Raw genomic sequence first — 26,969 nt, forward strand, 5'->3', positions numbered from 1 at the left:
GGCCGGTTTTTTTTTGTGGAAAAAAAAACCTTAAAAAATTTGGAGGGGGAGGGGGGGGGGGGGGAGGGGGCGACGACACATTCGCGCTTTTAGATAGATTTTTACCCAGAATGCAAATGGAAAAAACCGTGAGTGAAACGGTGACTGGGACTGACTAGTATATATTCCATTGAGAGAAAATTAGTTTCACATCTGCTCAAGAGCTCCCCTGGTGGTTGAAGAAAAATCCACATATAAACCGGAAAATACAATATATGAAAAAAAACACTGAATGCTCTCTGGTATGAGGAGGCGGGCCGGATCCGGCAATGTTCAGGGGGCCGGACCAAATGACGTGGCGGGCCGGATCCGGCCCGCGGGCCGTAGTTTGGGGACCCCTGCTCTATGCCATTCCTGACGTCACCAAAGGTAGATTTCTGCGTTTTGGACGTTTTTATACTTCCATTTGGGATTTTACTGCTTGTAAAAACAGCCAAAGCAATTACAAAATTAAAAACACCCAACTGATTTTTGGGAATAAGTTCATGTTTGTTGTTGTCTAGAAAACGAGTCATTTCAAAAACCTCTGGAATGTAACGTCATGAATCAGCAAGCACTGCATGCAACTCAAAACTCTTTATGTTATTGTGTTTCTGAATTACAAATGCACACAACACAACCTCGTTTTTGATTTCCACGAGTTGAGCATCATTGGGAAGCTTGGACTCCACTTTCAGTATCTGTAAAAAAACCCTGAGTCGACATGTTCACGTTTACAAAACAGCACCACACTTCTCACCAGGAGGATGTGGGTTAAGAAACTAATATTTTCATTTCAGGTTGAATATATAAAGACGTTGGCCATTTCGAGTTAGGCGGATTGTTTGTTAAATGGGTTAAGTTTGAGAAACACTGACCAATCCTAACCTGTTCAACGAAGTTCACAGGTCACCTTCACAACAAAACCAACTGTTTATACTTTAACTTGCGCTTTTAGCTAAATTTACTCGACACCCTCCAACATGTGAGCAGCCCTGAATCTGGGGCTGCTCCTCTTCATGTCTGCTTTGGCAGCGCGAAGACAAATAGCCGAGCGACGCCATCGGCCCCGGCAGCCGCAGACCGGCTGCTGCTGGCGGCAGCAGACAAAAGGCCCGTCAACAAGCAGCTGGAAGCCCAGGGTCTGTGTGCACAGCTACGCTTCCTTTATATTTGCCCTGAAGTATTTATGTTTACAATCGTGCCTGGGTTCTTTCCCTCCTGTCAGCAAAAGCGCAGACTCAAGTACAAAATGCATGATGGAACCTGGCAGGAGCAGACGGGGAAGCTACCTGAGCCAAACCAACAATTTGAGTGTTTGAGCAAAAATATTTACCCTCTGGGAGACGATCAGCGGCAAAGCAAGGACTTTATAACACTGAAGTGTTACAGTGACGTCCATCTTACTCATCAAACATGTCAGAACAAGCTCTATGCCAGGGGTGTCCAAACTTTTCATCACGTGCGCCAAAATGGATGTTATTTATAAGCTTGCTAAATTTTGCTAAATTGTCCCAGAGGGATTTTTTTTTAAGATAAATGCTAATATTGTTGTTGTAAGACCATTTTAAAATAAAATTATGGTAAAGGCACAATATTAATGCAAGAACACAGCCTCAAAGATCATTTAATATCTGATGAATATTTAACACAGGAACTGGAAGACATTTTAAATATCCAAAGGGCAGATAATTTCACTTATACAAGACATGTTTGCAACGGTATAATTGAAATAATCTGCATGAGGATCAAAACTTTTTCATCAATATTAAGGAATTATTGACTTGAAACCAGCTACTGTGTATCACTGAAAAGTTACTTGTAAGTTAGTTTTGTCTTATTTAAAGTGTGCTAAGACATTTGCGATAAAAAATAGACCAAAGCTACTTGCTAAGATTTTGTTTTTCTTGTTTGTAGGTGCAGAAATTTAGCATAGATGTTTTTTGGTGTGGCACGATTTTTTTTTTTTTTATCTTACTGTCTTTTGATAAACATCCAACAAAAGACTGAGTTTGCAAATTAGCCTGTGGCTAAAACAACAGTTCCTGTTTTTCACATGTAGCATTGTTTCATGTGCCGTCTTTGATTTAGTAAATTTGAAGTTTTTGCAGTGTAGTTTCTAGCTGTAATAACTGAAGTGACTCCCGTTTGTTTCACGTTGGGTCTTAAAGTTTGGGTGTAAAAAGAAACTTTACATTTTCCATCGTAAGGAAATTATGTGGGTAATAATTTCACCCTGATTAAAATAAAAAGGTTCCATATGTATCAACTGCCTGCGCTGTTACATTTACTAAATTACATTTACTTGAGCAACTTTTTATAAAAAAACACTTTTATGAGTATTTTTACTAAGCTGCACTTTTTACATGTATAATTTTATTATGAAGCATTTCTAATCTCACTTGAGTAAAATTTCTGGATTTTCTACCCACTGAAAGGAAAACAAACAAGTCACAAAAAAAATCTAAATTTTTCAGCAGTTTTTGTTAAAGTTTCATATGTTTTTTAAAGAAAGAAACTGATTTGGATTAAAAAAAATTGCTTGATTGTTATTTTTGTAACATATGAATTACTTTAGTTTTGGTCCTTAAAACACAAAAATTTCCATTTAACTTTATATTTTGCTCCCTCTGATGATGTAATTTTAAAATATTAAATTATTGATAAATTGATCAGTTACTCAGTTCTTGAGCTAACATTTTACCAAATACTTTTTTACTCTAGAATAATTTCCTGGACGGCTACTTTCTACTTTTACTTGAGTAAACACATATGTTGAAGTAGTGCTATTTTTATTTCAGTACATTTTTTGTCTTCTGCCCGCCTCTGCCTGCATTTCTACACATTTCATTATTAAACACAGAGAGCTTCTCACTCTTTACTGCAGCTTGGTTACCTAATTTGTTGCACATCGATTCCTGCAGCTCTCAGATTCACAGACCTCCTCATCAACACGTTACGCGCTGCAGCCGCTCCCAGAATCAGATCCATTACTTTGTTCGGAGCTTATCGGGTCATAATTTGAGGTGGGCGCAGTCGATGAGGTTTTGATTTAGTTTGTGCGTGCTCCTTATTACTCTCCATAAATGATCGTCCCGGTACAGTGCAGGGATCATCATCATACAAAAGAGATCTGCTCGCCGTACGACAGAAGCACAGGCAGACAGTTGGTTTCTATACTCTCAAGCATCTGGAGGGTCATTCACATCGATCCCCCGTGGTAGGGAGTGCAGAAAGACTTTTGGAGGAACAAGGAAATACAATCTGGTAAAGGATATAAAAAAAGGAGGGTTGTTTCCTATGAACATCTCTATGGTGTGTTTTAGCCAAAAAATGTTTCAACCTAAGGCAGAAATCAAGTTCTTTGGGGTTTTTTCAACACTTAAATCCATAACGAGAACAAAATGTTTAATTCAGAAATACTTTATCTCAAAGATAAATTAAATGTTTATTTGTTGGGATCCTCTGAGAGAGAAACTTGTCAGTAACAGATTTATTTAAAGGTGTTTTCACACCTCAAGTGTTTAGTTTTAAAATGAACTGTTTTAGTTTTCACGGTTTGTTTGTGTAGATATGAAAACAGCAGCAGAACCGAGACGGTTTGGAGGAGCCAGTCAATTCAGAAATACTTTATTTATCCCAACAGGAAGCTAAATGTCAGCTGGTTGGTTGTTCTGCAAGTTGTTGGTTCTTAGTTGGTTTTTAGTATTTCTTGGTTGATTAGCTAGTTGGTTATCAGTTGATGGCTAGTTGTTTGTTTTTTACTGTTGGTAGTTAGTTGGTTTTCAGTTGTTTGGTTGTTGTAATGTTTTTAAATATGGTCATAATAACCAATGTATGGAATAATAGGATTACATTTTCACAAAAAAATGACATTAAAAAAATTTTATATCTAGTTTTCTTGTCATTACACTGAAAGTTTGTGCAATTTTTATTTAATGTTCCACAAATATAAACCCTCAGAAGAAAATTTATCCATCCTCTTCAGCCAAAGTTTTTATAGTTTTTATATTTTTATTTATTTTGAATCCCAAAGAAACAGAAAGTTTTCTTTCTATTTATATGCACAAATTGTCTTTTCTCCCCCATTTCTGCAACATGGGTCATTGAGTATCTCATGCTGGGAGAACAAAACATCCCTACAAACTAAAACTATTACCTCAGATAACAAAAAATAAATGTTTTGTGTGGAATAAAGGATGAATTTAAGGAGGAGGAAACTTCCTGCACTCCACTCCTGCTCTGATCGCCTGCAGTCGGTAGCTGGATGCCCATTTTAAGGTCAGGAATCCACTCAGTCATCAGTGCTCACCGGCTGCTGTGTGTGTGTGCGTGCGTGCGTGCGTGCGTCTGATGCAAGCTAACACATCCTGCTCTGCTTCAGGACAGGCCCGGTTATCTAACAGAGCAACACGGAGTCGGACAAAAGGCCGCATTGTTCCCCGGCGAACACCTGAACCCGCCGATGGGAAAGCTTTTGTTGCTGAAACGAGTCGAAGACTGGAACAACTTGTACATGTTACCATGAATAGAGCCGTACCGATGTTTCATTTATCAAATTCACCGACTGTAGTAACTCTGGCAGCTTCGACAAAGAAAAACTTGATGGTATTCAGACTGAGATATTAGTGGAGTGCAGCTCCCTGCTGAACAACTAAATGTATTTTCAAATAGCAAAGACAAAACAATCAGGTTCGCTCTCTACGTTGGGGTAAAAAAAAACAATCCCAGTGGACATAAATATATCCTGAGTTTTGATAGAAATGCATGTTAATCTCAGTGTCGTATGTTGGATCTTAGCAACTTTCACACAGGAAAAAAATGAGATACATGCAGGAAGGGAAGCAAGAACAGAGGTTTGATCTTTATTTTATTTATTTGTTAAAGATGCAAAACTTGCAGTTGAAGAAAATTAAATATAAGATTTGTGTAAATAAATTTTAAAAAATTGTTGGTGTTTGGAAATGAAATTGGTTTCTTTTGTATACGAGTCTTTTTCTTCTTTTTCTTTTGTTTTTCTTTTTATGGTATGTTGGTTTAAATGTTTGGTCATTTGTTTCTGACCTAAATGCTTATAAACATGTAACCCATACAAACTTGGACTGTATTGTGTCTCTGTCTCTTTAAGAAGCTCCTGCTCTTTCTGAAACTCCATCTTCAGAAAGTCATCACATCATGGCTCCTCTATTAACCCTTTAACGACATTTATACCAGGTTTCACCGACAGGTAGCTCCTGTAACGACAGGTAGCTCCTGTAACGACGGGTAGCTCCTATAACGAGATCAGCAGATGTGCAATTCTACCAGGTGTTTGCTAATTGCTGCTGGCTAGTCTGAAGGAGCTGAGTGGGGGAAGCTCAGAAGCTTGGAAACTGCAGCTCAGAGGAGGAGCTTCGTTTTGTAGGCAGCTGCTGATTGGTTACCATGGAAATTAATGGATTTCTTAAACATGCATAAAAGAGTAAAATTAATACTCCAGGTTTGTTTTTGATGAAGCTAAAAAACAGATTTTACATCATACTGCCCTTTAAAATAGCTATAAAAAGCTGGAGATAAATTTTAAAATATTAAGAAAAATCTATTTAATTTTAATTTGTTCCATCAAAGATAAGAGAAAAAAAGAAAGTATTATGTGTGTTTTTCTGATTGGTAGATACAGCCAAAGCTGGTTTTGCAGACACAGTGACATCGGAAAGGACAAAAAAGCTCAGGGAAACATTCATGCACTGAAATTACTTTGCAGCTTTAAAGAAAAACAATCCGTCTGTAGAACGACTAGATCCTCAGAACTGAGCGAAGAAAACAAAAACGCATGAAATCTCTAAGAGAATGTTCAAACGTACAAATGAAGTGAAGAAAACTGATTACGGTCTTGTTGTCTCTCCTGGAATCAGAATCGTTTTGCTGCAGAAACACGACGGTTGTTTCAGTGTAGCGTGTTTTTGCTGCTAACCCAGCAACCCTTAGAATGATCTCTAAAATTAGCCAATTATACACACAATTTCACAGTCGCAAATGTCCCAGCAAGTGGCCTATTCAATGGAGCTTCCTTTCCTTAACGGCTTCACAGCCACAAAGTCTTTACATAAACGATTTCCCACATTTTGTAATTGCAACATCAGAAGCAAAACAGCTTCAGCATGTTTAAAGATTGAACCAAGTTAACGACACAGAGAGTCGATCAACAAAGAGCTGGGAGAGGCGGGGCTCCGACGCACTTTTCAGAAATACTCTACAGTTCAAGATAAAAAATATTTTTACAGCAGGTAGAAACTGGGAGAAAGAGAGAGAAAGGAGAAAATGGTGGGAGGAAGGAAGGAAGGAAGAAGGAAACAAGCAAAGAAGAAAGAAACGAGGAATACAAGGAAGGAAGGAAGGAAGGAAGGAAGGAAGGAAGGAAAGAAGGAAGGAAGGACGGACACATTAAGGTATTTAAGGGCAGAAGGGAAACAAGGACAAGAGAGAAGAAGGAAGGAAAAGGAGAGAAGAAACCAAACCAGGAAGTATGAAAGGATTAAATTAATGAAGAAACAGAAGGAATGTTATGAAAGTAAAACAGTTTATCATTCATCTCCCCACAGCAGTCAGACATTTTGTTTCTGGTTTCTGAGTCAAAGATCTGAAGAAACATCTTTATAATCTATAAAACTTTAAAAAAGCAGCAGCAGCAACGTTTCTTCCTCACCTCTGCACGTCTGCAGGCCGTCCAGAAAGCTGTGAGCGGGACATGCGGCTATGCAGACGCCACGCTGGAGGAGAAAATCCTGCGGCAGGAAAACCTCCTCTGGCTTCAGGCAGCGGCGGCAGTCTGAGGCGAGCGGCCCGACACAGGACCGGCAGGACGGATGGCAGTCTGAGAACAGAGAACAGAACCTTCTCAGCACCATTATGTCTTAATAAAACTTGTTTTGTTTCAATTTTTTAACTTTATGCACATTACATCACCAAAGATTTAATGGCATGTCTGCCAGGGCCGGCCCAAGGCATGTGCGAGTAAAGTGGCTGCTAACTGCTAATACTTTTTTACCAAATACTTTCTTACTGAGTCATTTCTTGGACGGATACTTTTTACTTTTACTCGAGTATAATTTCTGGGTACTCTAAAATCATTTTTGGGTACTCTACCCACCTCTGTTCATATGTCTGCTTGGGTAAGTAAAAGTAATTTAATTACTTTCTTTGCGGCTGTAATCAGATTACTGGGCGTTTGAGCCCGACTGATGCTCACTGTGGCAGCTGCTGTCCTGAGGGTACAGGCCGTCGCCGCAGTCCTCCACACACTGGCCCTGGTGGAGCAGAAGACCCGCTGGACAGGAAGTGCACTGGGCCACCGACGGGCCCCAGCAGGAAGCGCAGGACATGTGGCAGGCTGGCAGAGGACAGCGAGGACAAAGACGGAGAAATTATAGGACAAAATGTTTGGTTTTTGAAGATTAAAATGAGGAAAATTCAGCACCTCGCAAAGTTATACTTTAATATCAGTTTTATAGATAAAGACTTAACCTTTTAACACAAGAGCATCAAAATATTGTCAATTTATTTATAACGCACTTTAAAAACATATAATAACTGCAGCAAAGTTCTGTACAGTATTCATAAAAACACAGATAAAAACATAAAAATAAAACCACAAAGTAAGACAGGATAATTATTATCAGAACCAGGACACATTTATTTAAAAATAACCTCAAGTCAGATTTATCTAAGCTTTTCTCTCATTAAAACAACTTTTTCTTGCAATTTTAAGGCATTCTTCCAGTAATGATTCCATTATTTTAATTAAACAAAACATTGTAGCCTGGCCACAATATTCACAGAAAAGATGATTTGAAATAAACGCCGCTTTTCAAAAATGTTTTCTATTGTTTATATCTTCTTTTTTTTAGAAAAGAAAGCAGTGATTAAATTTGTAAATTGCATCTGGTAGGACAAAATAAAACATGTTGCCCAGATCTCCTACCTTTTTTTTTTTTTTTTAGTGCAGTTTTTGTACAAGTGTCAACAGATGCGTCACCCACCTCTGCATCTGCTGCGGCTGTCCATGTAATGCTGCGCCGGACACTGAGTAACACACTTCCCATGATGCAAAGCAGTCCCGGCGGGGCAGCTCATACATTTGGGGTTGTCAGGGAAACAGGAGGCACAGGACGAACCACAAGCTGCGAACCAAAGCAAGCAAATGTTAATGCCCTTCATGTTGGAATAACAAAAAAAAAGAAAGGCTTGTAGTCCATTAAAATTAATACAGTTTCTCAAGGAGAAAGACACAATTAAATAGAGCAGTCAGAATCTGAATGCAGAGCTACAAAAACGTTCTGAATAAGACATTAGTCAGAAGATAATGCATTTGTTATTGATGGAAAAACAAGTTTAGCAACCGGAAGGAAGGGACTTATTTAAACATAAACGAGCTTCTCGGTATATCAGAAAATCACAAAGTTAATTTGTTTCTGCAATTTAATGAAAACCTCATGAGAAATTAATTAAAGAGAGCCACTGATCCATCACCAGAGGAGGGTAACCAAAAATGTACTCAAGTAAGAGTAGCACCAATTCAAACTAGTTTTACCTGAGTAAAAGTAAAAAGTAGCCGAAAAGCTAAGAGTAAAAAAGTATTTGGTAAAAGGTCTCCTCAAGTAACTGATCAAATGATCATATACGCCTAAATAAAACACCAAAGTCTCCTCCTAATGGAAATGCTTCAGTTGTGATGTTGTGTTTTTCAACATTTTTGTGTACATTTGTGATGGAAACCCAGTTACTGACTGTAGAAACGTCACTTCCTCTCCTCTCTTCCTCCACATTCTGGGACTTTTATCTCCAAATTAAATCCAAACTTTACTTTAATCTGAAAAGACGACTTTGGGCCGCTGAGCAATGGCGTCATGATAGGTTGAGACGCAGCAGAGCCAAAGTGCAGACAGCAGCTTAAGTGATGCATAATTGAAGGTTTAATAGAAAAAAAAAACACTCATGAAGACTCAGGAGCGGGAAAGAAACGAGAGATGAAGAAAAAGAGAGCGGCAGGAGGAGCAGGTGAGCAAACAGGTGGGTTCAACGGGCTTGATTACGGAGCCAGGGCGGTAAAGTGACAGGAGCAGATTAATCAGTTAAAATATGAAACAGCTGTGGGAAGGAGAAAAGCGTGGCAGCTGAGGGAGGAGACTAATTAACATGGAAGGCTGAGACTAAGGTTCACACAGCAGGCGACCTTTTCTGACCCATACGACTATTTTTAAAGCATCTTCAGTGAAACAGTCATTTTATAAATTTTATGACTTTATGCTTTTATGTCATTGATTAGAGGCGTGTCTTAACTGTAGAGGAACCAGATGTGGTGAATCGTGAACAATGGCTGCTGTAATCACATCACAGTCCCACCACTCTTAGCTCCGACTACATCCAATATTATAACACAATATGTATTGTGATGGGTGGCAGTAACAATATATATCCCAATGTGATATTTTATTATGCGATTAATTGATTTATTGATTATCGTGACAGCACTAATACAAATGCATAAAACCGCCATCACATCTTTGTTTCAGGATTGAAATCAAGAAGGTAAATCCCCTTCAGAAACTTAACATTTCCAACCAGATTTCAGAGCAGGAACTGGTTCAGATGTGTTTGACCTCTTCCCCCTGATTCTGACATTTTCCGAAAGCAGAAACTTCACCAAGTTGAAGCCTTTTCTACGAGCAGCAGGAAAAGAAGAGCTCCTTCCACTGTCCTCTGGGTGGTTTCCACTAGAAGAAGAGCTCAACAATGAGCTGCCAGCTTCTCAGTCAGCCTCAGGGAAGACTATTTCTGCACCTATATTATCATCCCACCCATTAAAAATAGAAGTTATCCATATTCATACAGCATCTCTTTATTCTGCACCCTCATTAGAGCACAAAGGACCTGGTAATTATTGTTTTTTTCTCCTTTGTTTGCCAACTTTGGCTGACTAATCCTTTAAGCTCCACAGAGATGCTAACACAATAAACCCAAACAAACCATCACCCAAAGTTTAATGCAATCAATAAAGCTTTTATTGCCTCAAATGCTGTTTTCATTTGATTTTATTTGACACAGGCACATTGTTTGACATCTAATTTGTCTAATAAAATATCCACTTTCACTCGCCAGAGGAAACATGAAACAAACCGTATACAAACTGCTTGGTTAATCTTTGCGAAACTCTTCAGTGATGACATTCTGAAAAATATTTATTCTGCAGTGAAAGTTTACCTTTAAAAGTAGGTTGGCAGTAATGTGAGCAATTTTAATCAGGGTTCAAACTACTGCACTGAGGAAAACAGGATTAAAGCAGAAGACTTTGTGCTGCTCATGTTCACTGGAAAACAGTTTATCTGCTTAAATATGAGCAGATAAATGGCATTAGCAGTCAAAGGGATTCTGAGGAAACTGGGTGTGAATGTTTATAAGTCACCAGATGAAACCTCAAAAACACAAAACTTATAAAACATTTATTAACAGTGGGCCTACCTTTGACAAATGCAAATATAGAGATACTTTAAAAGCTTAAAGCAAGTTGAAATCATAATATTTATAAATTTGCAACTTTGTAAAAAAAAAAAACTTTTTAAAATTTTTCTAGTAATAATGGACTTTATTCATCAGTAAGTCAACAGAAAGACGGTTTGTGAATGGCATGGTAATTTTTACCAGCTTTTTTCTGAATTTGTTAGACTGAAAAATCTTAGTTCCTATAAGAAAAACATTTATTGTTGTTACAGAAGACTTCAGGAAAAAAATGTAATTTACAGTTCTCATAAAAACTGGTAGAATAATTTTAATTCCAATGTGTGTTTGGATACGGAAGCCCAGAAGGATAAAAAAAATGTAAAAGTGACAAATGAGTGACAAAAAGGCATAACGGAAATCATGCTAAAATAAATTATGCTAGCAAGTTCATCATAAATTTTGTTTTAGCAAAATTCTGTTGTGACTTTTTGTTTTTGTGTTGTGGATTTTTATTGTGTTGTAGTCTATTCTGTTTTGACCCTTCTGGGCCACCATATTTTTGAGTCATTCAAACACTTTTGCTTTTTTAAGGAAGCCAGAAACTTTTTTTCAGGTTTTTAATGTAGTCGGTGTTAAAAAAAAAAAAAAAAAAAAGGCTAGAACTAGTTTTTAAGCCAGAGAACCAACCCAGTAGTTTTGTGAAAATGTTTTTTACAAGTTGTGGCATAAATGAGTTTGCAGAAATTTAAATACAAATACTGCATCATAATTCCCTCTTGCAAACTAAGAAATGAGGTCTACCAATGAAAAAATAAATAAATAAATGTGTTTATATCTACACAAGTTTGCCTCAGAAAGTGAACTCTTTCGGTTTTTATCTATATGAGGCACGTTTTAAAGTGAGAAAAGTAAAGTGCATCTTACTGAGCTTGGGAAATGGAGGCAGGTGTGAAAACAAGTCCCAAAAATGAGAAAACCCCAATCAAATTTACATTTCAGCTCCTCTTATTTCCTTACGGGATGTCCTAACAACTCATATAAATGTTCCTCTTGATCCAAACTGGCTTGAGGACCAGAGAGACTGAATTAAAGCGGTGAACTTTTCCTGACGACAATTTGTACGTTTAAATAATGCAACATACGGTTATGTTAATTTTACCGTAACAGATTCCTTCCTGGTTGTAGTATCCTGCGCCGCATTCGGAGACACAAACTCCGTCTTTGAGCAAAGCGGCCGGATCGGAACATGACAAGCAGTCCTGCTGCGTCGGTCCGCGGCATTCAGAACATGACGCGTGGCAACCTGCATGACGGAGAGAGGACAGAAACGGCTTAACGCGGTGGAGAATGTTGTTCCAAAGGGCCAGAGCAGAATATACACAAAAACAAAAAACACAAAGTCTGGAGTTCATGATTTTACACAACACAGGAGGAAATCTAATCATCAGATACACTTCAGTCAGGTAAATGAACATTACAAAAGAATATACACAAATTTATGTTCAAATGTGCATTTATACATGTGTACAGATACTGGTTCCAGAAAACATATATACATCTACATAACAGTATACGCTTTTATTACTTTACATTTTAAGGTTATTTTAAAGCTCACTATAAACAGCATAATTTAAAATCATCCTTCAAGTCATTAAATAGTTTCACGATTTTTGTTTCGTCCTTTCTACATCATTATTTCCACTATTTTCATATAAATAAAATCTTTAAAATATGAAATTATTGCTTCTTGGAGATGATTATAATTCATATCTGAGCTAGGTGAATTATTGCACAATATTCCATGTGATATTTTCACAGATAAACATCTGTGTATTATTCCAGTAACGTAACTTTAATACTACACAAGACAGATCACTGGTTGGGAGGAGCAACTATATAGTTTTGATCGTGACAGGGGCTTATTTTCTTTTTTCTGTTTTCTATTTTAACATTATAGATGTCGAGATTTATTTATTCTTCAGATATATTTGATTTAGTCAAGAAGTTGTTTCTCCAGACATTTATTGGTGTATTAAGTTCTCCTAAGCTGTTCTTGACGGTTGGTGGTTACCGTAGCAACCAGTAACTGACAGCTCCTCCCCATTTTTTCTGTTGCCGTCGGTAACTGTGTCATGTTTTGGGATCAGCTTTGTGTTTTCTTTGCACTTATTATATTTTAACATATTTTAGACAAACTTAATCATATATAGTGTTCCATGAGTAATTTGTATATGTTTTTAATTGTTAATAGTGTTGTGCATTTTAGCTATGTTTAATTTTACAACTGCTAGCTCCCGCTAACACATGTTAGCTGCTGCTAACTGTTGTTACATAGTAATAACAAAAAATAAGTACAACTGGTTTTTTTCTCATTTACTAACCGTATTTCTGTATTCATCTCAATTTCAGATTAATCAGAACCACAACCATCCAAATGTTTACTACTAACATTTAATAATAAACTTTGACTTTAACAAACAAAAGCTTTTCTTATTGCTGACATTTTTCTCGAAGTCAAAGTCAAAAAGTTAAAGTCAATCGTTTTCTCGAAACCTCAGATTTCAGGAAAACGATTGAAATCAAAGGTGAAGAAAAGGCTCTCTGCAGTCACACTGATGTATTTTCTATGTGTCAGTGCTTCTTATATGTAATAATCTCTTATTTGAAGTCATAACAGCTGCCAGCACCGGTTGCCAAGGCGACATACTTGGGTAACCCTTGTTATACTAAAAACCTCAGAGCAGAACCTTATTTAACATCTGTCCACTGACACAGTTGTCAGACATTTAAATTATCCATTAAGCTTGAATCTCAAGGAATAGCTGTTGATTTTCTTTAATCACAAACATTCAAGCTAAACACAGAAAGCATCATATTTTTTAAAGACCAGCACTGTTTGGGACATGGAGAAGGAAAACTTCAACGTGGCTTTTGTAAAGCATTTCTGGGACGAACAGATGTATATTTTACCTGTTGTGTGCATGTGATATAGTTGCCAATCTAATCTTTTTCTAGCAGCTCAGAAATCAGGGAAAATGTGACAAATAAACTAAAAAAAAAGACACTTGAAACTTTAATTTCATCAACCTTAAGCTGCATGTTTTAATCTGATGCTGTGCTGCAGAGGATAATGAATCAAGATAAGACAAGTTTCCTTCCTTGGGTAAAAAAGGCAGCTAAATCCAATTAATAGATCTCCAGGTTAAATAAAAGCCTTTATAAAATGGAGATTTTGGCTGATTTTGTTTTTTCCCCCCAATTGGCTTACTGACGATAGTCGGAGATTTAGTTTGAATCTCTTCAGAAAGATTGGTGAACAGAAACTCTAAGGAAATCAGGAATAAAATGACGACACTAAAGGTTAAATATAGGTTAAAATAAAAAAAGAATGACTGGAGCAAAGGGGGAAACTGAGGAGCAATAATTAGTGAAGCAAGCTCAAAGAGACAGGAAAATTCACCCGAGGAGGGTGTAATTAATTAAATCGGTGTCATAAGAACGGCTGATAGAGATCTTAATTAATCTGAGATTCCAGAACAGAGGCCAATATGTATCTGAGAAATTATTAGACAGGAGTGAAAAATAAATCATCCGATCCCTGCTGCTCTGCACCAACTGTCCTCAGGAAACAAAACTCATTTTCTTCTTTGTTGCGATTTTGGAAACAACCCGCTGAAAGTGTGACTGTGACTTTCACTGTTTGGTGGAAACTTCAGCTGCATCCCAAAAAAGGAAGAGGAAAGGAGTTAGTATATAATACAGATGAAAAAGCAAGGTCGTGGAAACTCCAGGTAAAAGCAAGCAGATCTGTGCACACGTCGTCCTTGCTGCAGACAATATTTAATAATTGATGACACTTGGATCCAAGCTGGATCATCTTCAGGTCAAAAGTTTAAAGAATAAAGAGCGTGTCTGAGCATATCGCTTCCATCGGGAGGCCTGATCTGAAAAAGATCAAAGTTTAACAAAGATCTTGTCAATAATTAAGAATTATAAGCAGCAGGGCATCATGAGATTGGAGTAAGAATCATCCTCTCCATTTTCATTAGCTTTTACAAAGTCATCCTGACAGGCTGCATTACGTCTCGATGTGGAAATGCAGCACAATAAGCTGTGAAGGAGACTGAGGGCTTTTGGAGTGCAGGTGGCGCTATTCTGCTCTAATGTACAAAAAGACAGCGACATGAGCTGGGATGATTAAAAAACAAGCAAACTAAACACTTAACCTCAGAAAAATAATGTGTGCAATGCCAGCGTGTTGACTATGGTGTTTCATCTTTTCACTTGCTGCTTTCACATTCAATAGTCCTGTAGACTCGGTTCAATTCGGGGAAAACTTGCGACATTTGTTACATTTTCAGCTGTACACACTACACTGTATCAAACTGTTAATTCACAGTTCACAGTAGGATTTTCAACTTTGTTTGGTACACATTTCTTTTGGAGATTGACGTGAAATCTTTACTGAGTTTCTAGAGAAGTGATTTTATCTTAGAACCTGAAACAAGCAAAGGTTAGCCCTCTAAGTCTGAGGAACAGTCACCAAAGACAAGGTGCAACAAAAAGAAAAAGATAACAATTCAAATCTGGTTGGAGAAACATGAGGTTTCTGTTAATCAAACACCAGAAAATGTTCAAGGAGAGTGTTTAACTGAAATTCATAATTTGCCTCACTCTTCTGAAAAAACAAGACAAGCAAAATTTAAGGAGTCTAAATTGGAATATATCAAAGTACAGAAATACTTAATGAATCAGCTTGATGAGATGTTCGATATAAATAGTAAACTAAATGCTAAACGTAGACAGCAAAACGATCTGATAAAGAAAATACTCTCAGCGAGAAGACAAAGCAAGAATTCAATGGTTTCTGTTGAAATTCAGACAGATTCACAAGACAGCTCACAGCAGAAAGTAATCCATAACCAATCTGCTTCAGTACAAACGGAGATGGATGTACAGGAAACCAGCGATCAATTCAAACCAGTTCGTCAAACGATTTCGACGCGAACTGAGATGGATGTGCTAGAAAACAGATGTCACTTGAAACCAATCTGTCGAACGATTTCAACCCAAACCGAGATGGAAACCCTCAATAATGAAAAAGTTTCTGGAGCAAACAGTGAACAAGACATTTTAGTACCAGAAACAGTTGGGGATCAGACAGCCTCCATCAAAAATCACATTAATTTGATTGAAACAATAATCTGTAGCCCCCAGAAAATCTCTAAACGTAATGATATACAGAGTTTTATGGGTGTTGTCGCTATGTTTTGTATGTTATTAACTGTTATTCGTGTTGTGCATGTTAGCCATGTCTAATTTTATGACTGCTAACTGCAGCTAACTGTTCTCAACTAACTGCTGGCTCTTAAGTGTTGCTAGCTGCTGCTAGCTCTTAGCTGTTGCTAGCTGGTGCTAGCTGATGCTAACTGCTGTTAGCTGCTAATGGCTAACTGTTGTCAGCCGCTGCCAATTGCTCATTGGTAGGTATTTCTCTGCAGTTGGTTTAGAGTTATTTATTTTATTAAATGTATGGAGGCAGAAGCTGCTGGATTGTTAATCACCAACTTGATTTCATCTTTTGTTGGGATAAATACAGTGAACCTGAATGTGTCTGTCTTGAAGTCAACCTGCTGGACCTGAAGCGAACGCAGAAGAGTAACATTTAGGACTAAAATCATCTTGTATCAGTTTTTTCTTATATTTCTTTTTATTTTGTCTATTATTTTTCTATTATTTATTTTGTCTATTACTGTGCAAAACTATAACTGTACATAAATAGTAATAAAAAAATAATTTTAACTGAAAGTTGAGAAAAATGTATGCTCGACAGCTAAAACAATGACTGGAAATGGATGATTAAAGACGGGGAAACTTTTCTTTGTGAAGGAGTTGCAGGGAAAAGAAGCAAACCTTTGCAGTGACCTATAGATTAACAGGTGAAATGGATTCAGCTCCTGTGTTTTCCCCATTATCTCAGGACATCTCTCTGTTTTTGAACTTCTGCACGTCTTTAACTTCCTCCTCCCATGATGATCTCTATCTTGGGCTTTTCTTTCTGCCTCCTTGTTCCTCAGCTCCTCAAACGTTTTTCTCTTCTTTTTTTTCTCATGTTTAATATTAATGAAACCATGAGACGTGCATGAGATATAGAGTAGGTTTCACGATTCGCTCTCCAGTTGTTTTAAATACCATAAAAATCCTTTTAATGTCCCACTCACCCCCAGATATTATGGAAACTATTCCTCCAAAAATGGTTACAGCCAACAAGAGGATTACACGTCCTTTACCTTGCTCCTCTCAGGAAAGCAATTTATTTTTGCGGGCAGCCTGAAGCGCAAAGTTATCAGCAAATGTAATCCTGGAAGGCCAGTTGCCAAAAAAAATAAAAAAATAAAAGACTCCCCACCCCCTCGTCTGCATGAACAGGGCCAGGTTGGGATGGATGCGCGGTCACACGGTGCAGTGGATAATCTGTGCTTTGCGTCCCCACGGAGCTGAATCGGGACACAATTACCACGCTGCAGAAACGGTTCACATCTCCCAAACCTCCAGTGAGAAAGCCAGATGAGATGAGATGAGATATTCAGCAATTAAACCAAGAGTGGAGAAAGCAGATTTGGACAGATAAAAACCCTCTGAAATAATAAAAAAGCAGAGCTGCATCTGAAAATATGATGTTGGAGGGATCTCAGGAGTGAAATTACATTTGCAGTTTTTTTTTTTCTGTAATTCATTCAACTTAAATTAGATTCATCTATAAGGCAACAAAACAAAAAGCTCCCATAACACATATTCTTGTATTACTTTATAACGATGGAACTAATTTCAGTTTAGTCAAGACTGTTGAGAATAAAGAAAAGTAGATAAAACTGTCTCTTTATGCAAGAAAATAAGATTATGATGAAAGATTTTAAAAGTTTTTAGACTTTAAACTGAAGCTTAAATTAAGCATTATCTGTCATCAAAACAAGTAAAATACAAACAATTGTAAGAGAAAATCTATTTATCCACTTAGCTATTTTATAGATAAAACATTTTTATGCTCAAAATTGATGAATTTATGAATGTATTGTTCGATAGTGAGGTGAGGCAGTTTATGCCAGTTTACAAGGGGTTTTTTATGGCTTTGCTAACTGAAGAGCTGACGGGTCACTCGGTTGGCCGACCGTGACATCTGCCGCGCTCTTCCTGAGCATTGCCCTGGAAGTTAAACAGTTTAATCTAGTCAAAAATCAAGCAAACATTGTTGCTTCACTCACCCTTGTTTCTAGTGCAAATATCTTATTACACTTCAAATAAGTCAAAACTAACTTACAAGTATCTTTTCGCCAAGATATAGGAGTTTGTTTTTAGTAAATAATTCCTTAATATTCGCTAAAAAGTGTCTGTTACAATGGAAGACAGTTTACTTATAACAAGATTATCCATCAACATTAAGGAATTATTTACTTAAAACAAGCTCCTGTATCTTACTGATAAGTTAGTTTTAAATTGGTTTCGTCTCCAGTCAAGTTTACTAAGAAATTTGCACTAGAAACAAGACTAAAAATACTTGGTAGGATCATGAGTTTTTGCAGTGTGTCTATATTATTTAGTATAATTTGTAAAGAAAAGAACGTGGATTAGACCCACTGTTTTTGTGTGCCATGCACATGCAGTACACACACGGGTCAGGTGCAGTGATAGTTTTGTGCGCTTCCTCCGATAACATCTTGCAGGCGCCCCTGACAGCAGCTGCAAACAACAGCGGAGAAGATTCAACACAAAGCCTCCATCATTTGTCGCTGACCTCATGCAGATGAACTGAAGCTCTGGTGAACTCGCCGTGTTTAAAAAGCAAAGTTTTGCAGCAGCACCCTGCTTTTCCGGGTGGTCCGGGTCTGCTGCCAGGAAAAGTTACCATCTGGCGAAACATCTCAGGAGCTCATTACCACCGTCAGCTCCCATCCCCTTTACCTCCATCCTCAAACCCTCCTCCCATTTTCTCCAGCAAGAAATCCGCTCAGGCAGAATTGGGCCTGATGCTTTTCACTGCTGCATCTGCTGATTTGCAGTCGCTGTGATTGTTAGTCCCTCTTCTTTTTTTGTGTTTGTTTCATCCTCTGGAGAAATTTGTAGGAGAGAAAAAAAAACAAGGGATTTTTGTTCCTGTTAAAGCCTGTTGGAGATTAAAAGGAATTGGATGGCTGGCTGGCAGGATGAACCCCACAAAGGGTTTGAATTACAAAAACCAGCTCGGCGGTGCAAATTGTTCTTGTTTTTTTTACAGTATCAAACCTGGATGAATGCAGAGCAGGTACAAGAGCTGGGAGCAAGTCAGTGTTTTGCAAGTTTCAAGTCTTTATCCTCAAGTCATGAGTCAAGTCTCAAGTAGAGACAGACAAAAGTCGAGTCAAGTCCCAGCTGTACATGCCTGTCACGATAATATTGCTGGGCGATAAATTGTACCAGAAGCTATTGCGATAAACAATAATATTGTTTTCAGACAATTTTCAAGTATGGCATAATAATTAAAAAACATATTCTCAAATATCAATACACTTTAAATGTTAATGAGGATTTAACACTGGAACTGGAAGGTATTTTAAATAAAATTTTAAAAACAACAGAAGTAATAAATAAAATGAATTATGAAGTCTCTGTAAACAAAATTGTCCCCCAAAAGAAGAGCTAGTTGAGACCAAAGCTCCAGACTGAAGACTTTTATCATCCAGTTTTTGGTAGAAAGAGAGAAAAGAGAAAAACAATAAATCATGCAAGTGGAAATTATTGAGTTTGTTTTAATTTATCGTGCCATCAATCATGCCATCATTTATTGCAGCAGGCGTAGGTAGATGAGCGGACATCTTGCCACAACAACCACCTGATTTTCCCGTGCTGCGTTCAACACATCGGCTGTTATTGTGGGGAAGACATGATTAATGCTCTATATGTGCATCCTACAATGGGTTGCACAAAAAGCAGGACGGAGGTCACCCGGCGTGTCCACCGAGAATTTGCACAATGTGGAGTATTATTCAGAGTTCCTGCATTAGCTGCTGCAGTCTAGCCAATGTAAGGCTGCTTATTGAGTGTGAGCACAGGGAGGTCTGCAGTTATTAAGGAGAGAAACGGAGCTGCAAAACCATTCAATTCACCATGTGGTTATTCTCTGCTCACACACCCACCCTGGGTCATTTTATCTCTACATAGCATCTGCAGGGATGCCACTAATCCGCTTCCAGTACTTCAACACACAAACAGTGTTGTTGTTACTGGTGTGTAAACAACAATTAGCTTGATTGTCTCAACTCTCAAGCCGCATAAAAAGGCGTATCTGAAATTAAAACTGCCGGAAATGCTGGATGAAACATTTATCTGATGGCTCATTCAGCATCTGAATTCCAGTAACAAACACATCAGTGTTTTTCTCGCATCAGATGTCGACAGAAATCAAAACAAACTGAGTCACAATTAAAGCTATGGGAAAAAAACTGGAGTGATAATTGGAATAAATTAAGAAAAGTTTTGCAAAAACAGATTTAAAGCCAAGAAACCAACTGAAATCTGTCAGTATTTAGAAAGTGGTTCTGCTGGAATGTCTAAATAACATCAGCTGGTTTAAAGGTGACCTTTTTCATTTCCTTTAAGGAGGTTAAGATCAGCCTTTAGAAAACATGTTCACTAAATTTTTTGCACAAAAACATTCTTGGATAATGAGATTTTAATTTACTCAGTTCTGAATACATTGAGCTGTTTCAGGGCCTCTCGTCACTTTAAATCCAAATAAGCTGCACCTGGCCACGCCCCCAACTCAACGTTTACACTCACACATGAAAATGGCTGCTGACAAATGCTTAATTATACAGCTACACCGATTTGAAAAGCAGAAGTGGAGCCTCCTGCACAACCACCAAGTATACATCAAGTGGCTTTTGAATTGTAAGTCAACAACAAAACATTTGTCTTTTCCAGCAGCCACTGACACTGTTTGGTCAGTGATAAAACCAACTGACCAAACATGCTGTAGGTTAGCTCGGGTTGCTAGGTAACGGGCTCGGGTTGCTAGGTAATGGCGCAGTGTGGCTCAACAATCAGGAGGTTTTTGTTTTACACAAATCAAAACAAAGATCTTGTTACTGACCTGTAAAGAAGGTTGTATCTTTAATATGTTTTTTTGGTCAGTTTTATGTCCGTTTGAGGTTTTACTAAGTAGAAATGACATTAAAGTCTTTATACTCAGCCTCATCAAAAAAAAGGTCTTTTGACAAAAATCTGACCTTAAATCACAAAAGTAAATCGAAAAGTTGGTAAAGAGAATGAAAGACATAAAGAAACCAAAAATACAAAAACAAACAAATGCTTTCTCCAAACTGTTCGTAGTTTCCTCTTTTCTTCCAGCAGAAATGAAACCTTATGTAACTTTCAGAAGGGCCAAAGTGCAGCAACAACCCAGCAGGCCCAGGCTGAAAAAGTACAACTTCTTTAATCTGCACAATACTAAAGCAATAATACTCGGTCCCCAGAGGGAGCTTTGCCCTCCGTCGCTCCCTGAAAAATTCAGAGCTATTGTAATACCCCATTCACTGCAAAGAAAGACTTGCAAAGTTCATTTAAGGAAACAAAAATGCAAAAAAACAGACACAGCCGCCCCCAAACGTGCTGCTTAGAAAGCAACAATTTGAGCTGAAAGGAAATTAATATTTGCATGAAATGTCAGAAGGAGAGAATAATACTTAAGCCTCTGACTGAAACACAGTGTTTACGGCTCTGCTTATCAGGACTGAGGCCATTAGAGGACAGGATGTTAGTGAAAGGTTCATGTGTGTCTTATTAGGGAGGTCTGCAAAGATAAAGCCAAGAAACGACACTCTGTGGTGTTGATCTCATCTAGAGGCACAGAAGTGAAAAAATACTCAAGTTTACTGTGCAGTCAGAGAGAGGAGAATCTTTCAGTGTATACCAATTTGATTCAGAAACTATTTTTCTAATCAAACGGTTTAGAGATTGTGTCTAAATTATGTGACTTGACGAGAGGAAAAGACTGTCAACAAAACATGCATGAAATTCCATCAATTTATATTTAAGCAAAAATAGGTTTGCACTGCAAAAACACATTTTACCAAGTATTTTTGGTTTAGTTTCTGGCGCAAATTTCTTAGTACACTTGAAATGAGAGGAAACTGATTTACAAGTAAATTTTCAGCAAGACATAAGAGCTTGTTTTAAGTCAATAATTCCAATATATCCATGAAAAAGTTCTTATTCCATTGGCAGATTATTTAACTTAAAACATTTTTCCTGTAATGAATTCAGTAATCTGCCAGTGGAATTAGTACAAATATTAGAGAATTATGTACTAAAATAAGCTCCTATATGTTGCTGAAAAGTTAGTTTTGTCTTATTTATAAGATATTTGCATTAGAAACTACAACAATAATACTCGGCAGAATTTTTTCTGCAGTGTGATTATGTAAATTTAACCTAAACTTTGCTTTTTCTTGCATTGTGGTGGATCAGCATCAGATGTTGTGGTACTTACGGCGACAGTGTGCGTTGTCGTGCTGGTAGGAACCAGCAGGACAGGAATTCAAGCACTGGTCTCTGTCTGGGCCCAGTAAGGGCAACTGGGAGCCACAGGACTGGCAATCCCACCGACTGGAACAGGTGGCACAGGACTGTGGGCAGGCTGAAGGGAACAAGAAGGGACGCGGTCAAAAAGTTGCTTTAGAAATAAATTTTCTGAGCAAAGCTGAGCTCTGGAAATGGATGCAGGACTGAAACAGGAAGCAGGTTGTGAATTTCACACGCAGAAACCCAGAGGGAGACTTTAAATCCAGAGTTTGCTGGAGGGTTGTCACATTGTTAAAGGGAACATGGAAGAAAAAACTGGAGACCTCAGCACAAATCCAAGTGAACACAGTTTTCCCCTAACATCCAGAGAAAGGAAGCAAACTGAAATGTGATTTTAGTGTTTGCTGTGAGAGAATGAAACAAGAGCAGGAGCAGATTTCTCTTTCTGCTGGGGGACTCAAGTTTTGTGTAACTTTAATGAAGCTCTGCAGGTCCTGGCTTCAAAGGAAATTAACTCCAAAGGTGAACAATCTGCTTAATTCAACAAAACTGTGAACTCGACTTGACAAGAAAAAGAAAGAAAGTTAGGAACCAGAGGGAAAAGGTCCGATTCAGATATAATTTGGGTCAGGGGAGGTAACTGACTCCAAGTGCTTTGAGCTTTTTATCATTTATTTGTTGTTTATTAACTTAGATCATGGACTTCTTTCCATGTGTCAAACTTAAGGTCTGGGGGCCAAATCTGGTCCACCGGAGCTTTTTATGTGGCCCTTTAGACTCCAAATTACATCAATTAGTCCCTCCACTTTTTCCACAAGTCTGCAAAATCCACACTAAGTCAACTCATTATTTTCTTATTTTTGCTGCAAATGTTTCTTAAAACTGGCCAGATATTTTGAATGAGTGACTGCTGCCTCTGCCTTCCCGGATGTCAAGTACGTGACCGGTAATAGAAGTCACCTTTAACATTAATATAATAAAAGTTCCCTACAAATATTTCTTAACACCACAAAATCTGTGATTTTGATTTAAAAAATAAAATAAAATAAATAATAAAATCCTGGATGGACTGACCAATGTGAAAAGATGTTCAATATTATTTAGAAACACTTATTGAATGCTGAAACAAGCAGCTATTTATAGATATTTTAACAGTTTAGCAGGTTTTATCAATGCGTTCCATCCCACCTTTTAAAAACATTCAGAGTTTTGATGTGGACTAAAATGCCTTAGATTATTATTCTCCCCGTTTCAGTTTTTCCCCTTTGTTTAACCTAATCCGGATGATGTGACTGTATTTAAGGTGATTGTAATTGTTTACTTTGATTCAACTTGCAGCTAAAATTTAACAACCTAAAACACTGCAGCAAGATTTATTTAAAACAACCAACTAAGACCGCAGACCATGAACCTCTGAGATAAAGACGTTAACTGGGAGGTTTGTGGTTCTTTACCACAATAAACTCACATTCTGTATATAACACTGACCTGAGGATATGTAGGAGGAGGGAAAATGCAAAGGAAAGTTTCTTTTCAAAGTAGAATAGCGAATACAAAACTAAATCCCCTTTAAAGCAAACAGCCACCCACACAGACAGATAGCAGGGGAAAAGGAGAAAGTCATGAGGATGAAGGATTAGAGCGAGGAAGGTGAGAGGAGAAACAGAAAACGAACACCCTGAGGAAACATGATGAGAAATTTAAAGGGAGGAAGATTTGATCTCATTAGAGATATGAAGCTCTGCCTCGTCACCGTATGTTCACCTACATCTGCTCAGACACGAAAACATCAATATTTAGTTTCACACACTTCAATAAAAACAAAAAGGAAGCAGAAAGGCATTTAATACTTCTAATATCTCTGTTTTCTACATGAACACATACTGAACCACGGCAACTTTTACAACTTTAGAGGGAAATTTATAACAAGGTCAGAAGCTCGACCTAAATAACTCTTTCCTGATGGCTGATTTTATTTAGACAGACTAGAACAGAGCCACACAAACTTTTTGTACCAGAGCTGAAAGTGTTCAGGCGACAAAATATTCTTACACTGCAATTAAAAATGAATGTTTTCAAAGCCTTATCCATCTGATAAAGTTTTTATTTTCATATTGGAAACCGTTGGAGTTCCTCAGGGCTCCGTATTCGGCCCCAGAGAAGCTTGGAGTTAATCTAGATTCTGTTTTCAAAGTACAGCTCAGAACAAGCCACTGGATCAAGAGGAGAGGTTCAATTATAGTAGTGACTTTTCAAACTGGATGTCTAAACTCAACATGTACACTTACATGTAAAAATGGCTGCAAACAGAAGCACAATTATACAAACGTGCATCTTAGAGAAGCAGAAGTGGAGCCTCCTGCACAACCAACAAGAATACAGCAACTGGTTTCGGGATGGTAAATCAACAACAAAACTGTTGTCTTTTCCAGCAGCCATTGTACAGCGCACCGAGAGGTATAACCAGCTGACCAAACACGCTGGAGCTCAGCTTGTGTTGCTAGGTAATGGGCTGAGATTCGCTGGGGTTGCTAGGTAACGGCACAGCGTGACTCAACAATTGAGAAGATTTTGATACAGCTCATTTTCCAGACACCAAAAACCTTTAAGTTACTGCCAAAAAATGGCTGGATGGTTTATTAAAAGCATTTGGATTGTTAAAAAATGTGAAAAATGTTAATTTTGCATGTTAAGACCCTTTTAAAATTCACATTATCAATAAGCTCAGGGTTCATGTTTTTTTCATTTCATGTGCAAAGTCAAAAAAATCATAGAATCAAACTTTTTTTTTTCAATCCCAGCCAGCCATTTTTTATTACTTTTAATAATTTTAAAGAGGAAAAATGGAAAGTCTTCAGTTTGCTGACAAGCATTAACAGCTATAGCTGCTGATGAGTGTTTTTTTTTTCACACTTGGCTCTATTATTTCACATCTGCATGTAAAAATCTGTAGGAGGCAAACATCTCACTCATCCAGAGAACAGATGAAAGGATTCAAAGATTATAGCAATTATTGGTAAACAACAACTATAAACAGAAGCTGCATCCAAACTGAGTTTTGGTTTAAACTAAAACATACTTAGAGAAGGTTCAAAGCTCTCAAAGCTATTAATAATATTTGTTTCTCATATAAATTTAATTCAGACCCTCATAGGCATTATTTTTATCTTCTCAGCACAGAAAGCTGTCGGGTTAGTCAACACATTTGTGAGTTTGTGTCTTTCGTTAAGTAATTTACACGTTTCCAGAGGTGCCATGTTGATGCTGGTGGCTGGTAGTAGTAGATAGATTTACCCGACGTTTAATTATATGATAGGTGAGATGTTGCAATTTTATCCATCAGCCGCCAATGCTGCGATGAAACGATAGCTTCCAGCGGCCATTTTGGCATCCATATATTTACCCATTCAAGGGATTCCTGTGCAGGAGTGATAGTTTGTGATTAGCAAATTGCTCGGTGCTTATCAGTAATTGCTCTGTAACAAGATGCCTGCAGCTTAAATATGGCAGTCAGGGCCGAAGGCTTTGGTTGTGAAGCAACAATGTTTGCAATTTCTGTCTTTTCATCAGCACAGCTGAAGCTGTAAACGAGTCCATCTGGAACCTCTTCATCAGTCTATTTAACAAACCGACGTGCAAAATTCACCTTCTGTATGTTTTTATACTTCAATTTGGGTTTCTACTGCTTCTAACGTTCAGCCAGGAACTTTTTCAGACAGGAAAAACTGTCTGAAAACTGTTAAGCTCATCACTAGGCCGGTCACAATGACAAATGTTACTGGATGATAAATTGTCCCAGAAGTTATTGAGATAAACGATAATATTGTTGTTTTGACTCCATCTGCAAGTAACATAATGGTAATAAAGGCTTAATAATGCAAGAATATTTAACACTGGAGCTGGAAGACATTTTAAACATCCAAAAATAAACATAAACGACAAATAAAATCAATTACAGTCTCTGTAAACAAAAAAACCCACCAGACTGAAGACTTTCATCAACCATTTTTTGATGGAAATAGAGAAAAACAATAAATCAATGGAAATTGAGCTTGTTTTAATTTATCTCTTTAATGACCGTATTCTTAATTTCCGTGCACAGCTGCATTTGAAAGAAAGATAACATTTGTGAAAATGTTACCTGCACACACTCGTCCCTCGGCGGCGTAACCCTCCGGACAGACGGACAGACATCGACCAAGATGGAGGAAAGATTTGGGGTCTCTGCAGCTCTCGCAGCGCTCCGGAGTCCCCAAACAGGAGAGGCAGTCTCCATGGCACTGAGCTGTTAAAAGCACATTTCACCGACTTTATTAGGCAGAAAATGCATGTGGCGGCGGCCATGTCTCACTAGCTAAAACATTTCTACATGATTAGAGACAGACATCCAGCCTGACATCCGTAAAGATCACGTATTAAATCAGTTCCACCAGGTTTTAACGGACTTGGGGAAGATTTAATCGTCTGTCCAACTGGGAGTTTCAGAGAACATCTTCTGTCATCCAGCAGATCCACCGAAGCATTTCATGAACACTGTAAGCGAAGTTTCAGCTCACACCATTTCCCACACGATCCGTCATTTTGACAACAATATTTGAGCCCTCATAAGTCACCTAATATCGTCTGGTATTTTGGAAATATTCAAGTGTTAATGAGCAAATAAAGAAGAACCAGAACATCTGTCCTCTCTTTTTGTCTATTAATTTTAGATTTGTACCATATAGAGAGGACAAAAACCAGAGGCATACTTTCAAACACTGTTTATTATTATAAATCTGCCAATGGAATAAGTACCTTTTCACAAATATTAAGGAATTATTTTACTTATTTAGAATAAGACTCTATAGCTTGCTAAAAATATATTTTAAATTAGTTTGTGTTATTCCAGGTTTACCAAGATATCTGCACAAGAAACTAGA

The 26,969-nt window shown here is 37.7% G+C and overlaps 1 protein-coding gene across 1 annotated transcript in view; it reads right to left on the reverse strand.

Moving 5' to 3' along the window:
* fras1 (Fraser extracellular matrix complex subunit 1) overlaps positions 1-26,969 on the reverse strand; it is a 277,569-nt gene that overhangs the window by 113,438 nt on the left and 137,162 nt on the right. The window contains exons 12-17 of the mRNA XM_015031370.1: positions 26,192-26,335; positions 22,019-22,165; positions 11,654-11,797; positions 8,037-8,177; positions 7,247-7,387; positions 6,704-6,871 (exon numbers count right to left, since the gene is read on the reverse strand). Of these exons, the coding sequence (XP_014886856.1) occupies positions 6,704-6,871; positions 7,247-7,387; positions 8,037-8,177; positions 11,654-11,797; positions 22,019-22,165; positions 26,192-26,335 (885 nt within the window). The remainder of the gene's footprint in view (positions 1-6,703; positions 6,872-7,246; positions 7,388-8,036; positions 8,178-11,653; positions 11,798-22,018; positions 22,166-26,191; positions 26,336-26,969) is intronic.

This window comes from Poecilia latipinna, unplaced genomic scaffold (genome assembly GCF_001443285.1).
Source record: "Poecilia latipinna isolate Pla-1442-1.1 unplaced genomic scaffold, P_latipinna-1.0 Scaffold204, whole genome shotgun sequence".
Classification (NCBI taxonomy): domain Eukaryota; kingdom Metazoa; phylum Chordata; class Actinopteri; order Cyprinodontiformes; family Poeciliidae; genus Poecilia; species Poecilia latipinna.